General features: G+C 44.6%; 1 protein-coding gene across 2 annotated transcripts; it reads right to left on the reverse strand.

The window, feature by feature from the left end:
* Window positions 1-1,621: 1,621 nt before the first annotated feature.
* On the reverse strand, window positions 1,622-4,437 carry LOC133907041 (chalcone synthase-like). Of its 2 annotated transcripts, XM_062349033.1 has the most exons (3): window positions 4,211-4,437; window positions 3,153-3,195; window positions 1,622-2,789 (listed from the first exon to the last, which is right to left on the reverse strand). In XM_062349033.1, exons 1-3 carry the CDS (start codon window positions 4,395-4,397, stop codon window positions 1,805-1,807), a joined length of 1,215 nt encoding a protein of 404 aa, XP_062205017.1. In that variant the 5' UTR covers window positions 4,398-4,437; the 3' UTR covers window positions 1,622-1,804. The 2 variants fall into 2 exon arrangements, with proteins under 2 accessions (XP_062205017.1, XP_062205018.1); XM_062349034.1 differs by lacking the exon at window positions 3,153-3,195 and having other exon boundaries at window positions 1,625-2,805.
* Window positions 4,438-5,900: the final 1,463 nt, after the last annotated feature.

Consider the following 5,900-nt stretch of genomic DNA (forward strand, 5'->3'; position numbering starts at 1 on the left):
CTCAATACGACGAGGCGCCGACCGAATTGCAGAACGAAACAAGAATGAACCATTGTCTCAACCTATACTCGTGATTCTATTCTCTAAACAATTACATACAAATTGGCATAAACACCAAAAATATAAAGCTAATCTATATGAACCATAAGACAGATCACTTGCAACGGACAAGTACTCTTGCACCGGACCAGGCATTCGAGTACTTGAGGCTCGCCAGCGTGGACGACGCGCGCTTGCAGGCCGACGACACCTTTTCTGCGAGCGCGACATTGGTGCTGCATTGGCCGCCATCCTCTATCTGCGCCACCGGCGCCACGAGAGCGTGAACAGACTTGCCGCTGTGGCCGCTTGGAGGACCACGGTGACGACAAAGACGACCGCAAGCACCTTTGTTGGAGGCCCGTAGCGGGCTCTGCTGTCGCCCCCCCCCCCCCCCCCCCCTTGTGGTTGCTGCAATCGGAAGAGTCTCCCGGTGTGAGCTGCAGCGCGATGCCGGCGCTGACGGCTAGAGCCTGTCTGGGTTGATGAAGTCCGCAAGGGTACACGGTAGGAGCGGGGAAGCCTGGCGTCGCATAGGTCGTTGTTGTTCCCGTATTGGAGTCCGGCCTACAACTTCGCCGCTAGCTCTAGGGACGAAGCAAAACAAACTCACCATTAGCCAACCAAGACACAAAAAATCGAATCGCGCATTGCTATCAAGAATTGACGTGGGGATTACTGGCTAAGCTCGCACGGATGGATGATCGAATTACCGGCGGGCATGCTGCCGGTGAGGGATTTGTTTCTGACGTCCAGCTTCACGGGGATGGAGTCGAAGAGGTCGTAGAAGCTCAAGTCAAGCCGCGTGAGCAGCGGCAGGTTGACGTGTTGGCAGGCGGGGATGGCCTGCACAGGGGCGCCAGCGGGGACGAGCTTCGGCGGTCGGCGTGCGCTAGCTGAAGAGATAAGGAAGCTAGGTGCAACTGAGAGTTAAGGAGAGAAAGGAACCGCGCAGAAGAGATAAGGGGAGAGAGAGAGAGAGTGTGTCAGACTTCACACGAGTCAAAACCAGAGTGAATCTAAATTTCAGATCTAACCAATATGCAATGTCGATTCATGGTTAACTGCTGACATTGAAATATCAGTACCGATTTAATTTGTTCTAAAAGCCAATACTAATACTCACTCTAGCTCAATCATTTATCGAGCGCGGGATATTATGAACCAATACTATTACTTCATCAGTGTCGGTTCTGGACTAGTTGGTACTGATGAACCGACACGGATGACTAATTTTGTTTTATTGGTTCTGCAAATTTGTATTACGAATTCGCAATGAAATACTAAATTGCAGCTCGATCTGCTTATACGCAAATTGGTATATGTAAGAACGGGTATTTTTGGTCCTTTTTGAAAATTTCATCTCTCCTATTGAACCAGGTGTTAGATTTTTGTGGCCATATTGTTTTCTAGCTTATATCCAAATATTTTAGTGCCCACCAGCAAAGATGAAAAAGCGACATCTTTCAGCAAAGACCACACTTTTAAAGTGACAATAGCAAAATTTACCCACAAATAACATACATTCGATATAAAAAAACATGATATGCATCAAATAAAAACCTGCAAATTCAAGCCAAACAACACATAAAAATTAATTATTCATCATTTCACAAATAATAACCGTGACACATCTGAACACAGTTCGTCTTATTTCTTAAATGAAACACGTATCATGTAGGAGGAAGAAACATTGAAGCACAAATATGTTCATGCATATATCAGCATGGAAGGACGACAGATGTACGTGCGCGCGTAGGCGTAGCTATATGTGCGCACTACGCAGCAAGACAGTGTCCATGGTGAGCCCTGGGCCGAAGCCGAAGAGCACGCCCCACTCGCATCCCTCTCCGGTGGTGCGGCGGCCCTCAGCGGCAGACCACCGCCGCATCTCGTCGAGGACAAACCAGGCGCACGCGCTGCCCATGTTCCCATACTCGGACAGCACCTTGCGCGACGCCCGCATCTTCTCCGGCTTCAGCCCCAGCGCCGCCTCCACCTTGTCAAGGATGGCCCGGCCACCCGGATGCACCGCCCAGAATAGCGAGTTACGGTCGTCATCGACTACGGCTCCGCCGCTGAGCGTCTCCCGGAGGCCAGCCTCGATGTTCTTGCCGATCAGCGACGGTACCTCGCTAATGAGACTAAACGTGAGGCCGACTTCCCTGAGAAGCCCCTGGATGGCGCCGCCCGTCTCCGGTATGAGGCACTGCGTGGCGTGCACGACGTCGAAGAGCGGTTTCTCCTTCCCCACGACGTGGTCGGCTCCGACAACGACGGCCGACGCCCCGTCCCCGAAAAGCGCCTGGCAGACAAGGTTATCGAAATGGGCGTCATCAAGGCCACGGAAGTACATGACGTTGGTCTCCGCGCATACGGCGAGCACGCGGGCGCCGGCGTTGTTCTCGGCGAGGTCCTTGGCCAGGCGGAGCGCCGCGGCGCCGACGAAGCAGCCCTGGTGGTACAGGGCGACGCGGCGGACGGAGGGGGACAGGCCCAGTAGGCGGACGATATGGTAGTCGGCGCCGGGCATGTCGCTGCCGCCGCTCGTCGAGCCAACGATGAGGTGCGTGATATCCTCGGCCGGTCTGCCCCACTCCTTGAGAGCGGCGGTGGCCGCAGCGGCACCAAGTTCCGGAACCTTCACGGAAACGAATTCCTGGCGCATATCCAGGGTTGGGGCCATGTAGGCGGTCATCTCAGGATTAGCAGCGAGCATCGCCTCATCGATATACAGGTGTCTCTTCTTGATGGTCGACTTCTCACCTGCAATAAAACACCAGGGTCATATTATCCTATATCCAATAATTAGCTTGTTCCCCTACCAATCGAATATATATACTATTCAGCTTTTATTACTTATTTGATTACAATAATTATTTGTAGCTTTCGAGATTCCCAACATATTTACAGATTCCTAAGATACATTTCCCCAAAGTAGCTTTGTCATACGCTGCCACGTGTTTCGAAGGAACTCTGCAGGAACAGATTCCTGAGATACATTTCTCCAAAGTAGCTTTGTCATATGCTGCCACGTGTTTCGAAGGAACTCTGCAGGTATATATGTTCGAGTTCACACCCCACCGAAGCGAAACTAAACATTCAGTTATTTTGTAAGCCCTTGTTCGGAACGTAGGATTACGGGACTCGAAATATCTATAGCGGAATTTGATGTTAACATATGTATTTTCGTTTTTGCAGTGTATGAAATTAAAAGGCGCTGGAGGAACACTTAGCTGGTGAAGCGCTCGAATAAAGTGAAGCAATTGGTAAAATATGTCGTATAATTTCCATGAGCAAGAAAAGTAACTAATCCAAAAAATTCATGCAAACACTTTGTAACAAACTATATATGATCCCAAAACTGGATACTAAAACTAATGACATCTCAATGGTTGTCACTTTAGGAGATGTGTTGAATCTGAGGATTGCCTAGATAGGAAATCGGTTTTGTGAATTTTTCACCAAATCACCCGGAGGCTTAACTAAGTTAGCAAGCAAACGATAAACTACCATATAATACTTCGGAACTTTTACTAACATGTGAGAATTACTAGTCAAAACGTTATGTGGAATCTGAAATAAAAAATATGTGAAGAATAATAACATCATTAGTTATCAAAAGAGCAAACGGATTTGCCTATGCAAAATAATTAGAAATTGTTGTGTGAGGAATAATTAATGTAAGTTACTGGAGAAGACACAATTTGTTAGTAATTTAGAAGCAAATAATAATTATATTATTTCCAGGGTATATGTTGCTCAAAACGTGCGTTGTGTATGTATGATCACAATTGTTTCTTTAAATTTCATGAGCCAAATAATCCTGGAATTCGAGGCCCCTGTGTGTCGGACATATGATCATATGTATGCAGCTAGCTTCATCCACCTAAGGCTGCGACCCTTCCGATCAAGAGAATAGGCATAGTTAAGGAATGGTAATAATGGATATAGACGCAACTAATATTGTACCGCAAAAAGTGATTAAATATTTGTTGCTCGACCCAGATCGTGTTAATACTACGACGTACATATGCCGAGCCGAGTTGGTTCCTAAGGACAGCTCCTAGGGACGATCTGGGTTTGATCCCAGCGCTTCCAGCCGAGGCACCCCTCAGCTCTTTTGTGGCTGGAGGGTGTGGACTCCTTTGTGATAAAAAAAACTACGTACATATGCGCCTGAACTTGTCCTTGAGGCCCTGCTTGTGGTCGCTGTTGGTGACGCGGAAGTAGAAGTCCGGGAACGCGTTCTGCTCCACCACGTTACTTGGGTTGGCCGTCCCAATGGCCAGGATAGAGGCGCCGCCCGCAGCCCTCCTTCTCACCTGCATGCTCTCCTCCTTACCCAGGCTCCCCATCTATGTGTGTATGTGTGCTTGGTGTATACTACTGAGATGATTGGCTTTGTCCCGGCAGGCCATGGCTTGCATATCTATTTATAGGGCAGCATCAACTACGGCGTACTTGCCTTATTACCTACTCTGTCCAGTGTATAGTAGGTAGGTTAGGTACGTATATTACCTACTCTCCCAATTATCTTGCTTCTTTATTAAGGACCTCAGTTGGTCATGTTACCATAGCCGGCCTCCCTCGCCGCGCCGAGGATTAGTATGTATTCACTACTTGGATCATGGGCGAGCTCAGCTATATGTGTCTCAGTAATTCAGTATATCAGGATATACTTTTGCCAACACTGCCATTTAATTTGTTGGCAAACACTGCATTCATGATTCCTCGACAAACGAAATAATCAAAAAAGGTTGGGCGCCAAATGATATCTTGGCCAACAGATAGCCTGCAGCTATATACCTTTGCCAGAAGATTCCTGCACAATGATATTGATAACAGACATTAAATTTTTCCCGTACATATTATTAGAAAAAACTAGAAAAAAAAACAGGTCTAGAAATGTTCCTGTACGTATTGAACCCAAGTGTTTCACAAGAATTTCAAATAAATTTCATATGAACCTGTTCGTTTTTGACAAGCCGTGAAAAATTCTCTCATTCAAAATGGAGCTTTAATGGATTGGAACCATGCTTATCCCTATTAAATGTTATTTTCCACTTAATAAACATATTTCACATCATTCATAGGAGGGTGGTGGATGATGAAAATAACCATAATTCTTAATAATAAACTGGGTATGTACTAGCTTAAACGAGTTGATGGCTAATTAGGAGTCAACAACTTTAGATGACAATTTAAACATTTAAAAATGTGACATGGAGTCCTCATCTATAATCCTTTGTTATGGCGCCTTTCACCTCCTAGTAGCTTATGGTAGAAAGTGTATGTATTTTTTTTATTTAAATTAGCTATAGGTATGAGCATATTTATGTTTGATTTTAATGAATTAGAAAAATTAGTCATAAAATTAAGATATATAGCAAACTCTAATTATATTTTTATATTTTAATTAATTAGCAAGCTTTAATATAAAAACTTTAGGTATAAGCATATTTATTTTTTATTTTTAATGAATTCGAAAAATAGCCATGATATTTAGGTATGCAGCAAACTCTAATTATATTTTTATATTTGATTAATTAGTATGCTCCAATATGGAAACTTTCTGTATGAGCATAATTATTCTTATTTTAATGAATTAGAAAATGTTACCATAATATTTAGGTATGTAGCAAGATCTAATTATATTTTATATTTTATTTAATTAGCAAGCTTCAATATAGAAACTTTATGTATGAGCGTATTTATTTTTATTTTAGTTAATTAGTTCTACACAAGGGTTGAATAATAATGAAAAATTCTAGGGATGACACCAACAAATACTCATCGAAAGTGGACGCGAAAACATACAAAAGGTGGCTCATCCAACCCGAGCCAATTGCCGGTAGGAG

Source organism: Phragmites australis, chromosome 24, assembly GCF_958298935.1.
Source record: "Phragmites australis chromosome 24, lpPhrAust1.1, whole genome shotgun sequence".
NCBI lineage: Eukaryota > Viridiplantae > Streptophyta > Magnoliopsida > Poales > Poaceae > Phragmites > Phragmites australis.

Coding starts and splice junctions, on each gene's coding strand:
- LOC133907041 (XM_062349033.1), bottom strand. CDS start 4,397: ATGGGGAGCCTGGGTAAGGAGGAGAGCATGCAGGTGAGAAGGAGGGCT. Junction 3,196..4,210: donor GGACAAGTTCAGGCGCATAT/GTACGTAGTTTT, acceptor ATTCCGCTATAG/ATATTTCGAGTCCCGTAATC. Junction 2,790..3,152: donor CGTTCCGAACAAGGGCTTAC/AAAATAACTGAA, acceptor GAAGTCGACCAT/CAAGAAGAGACACCTGTATA.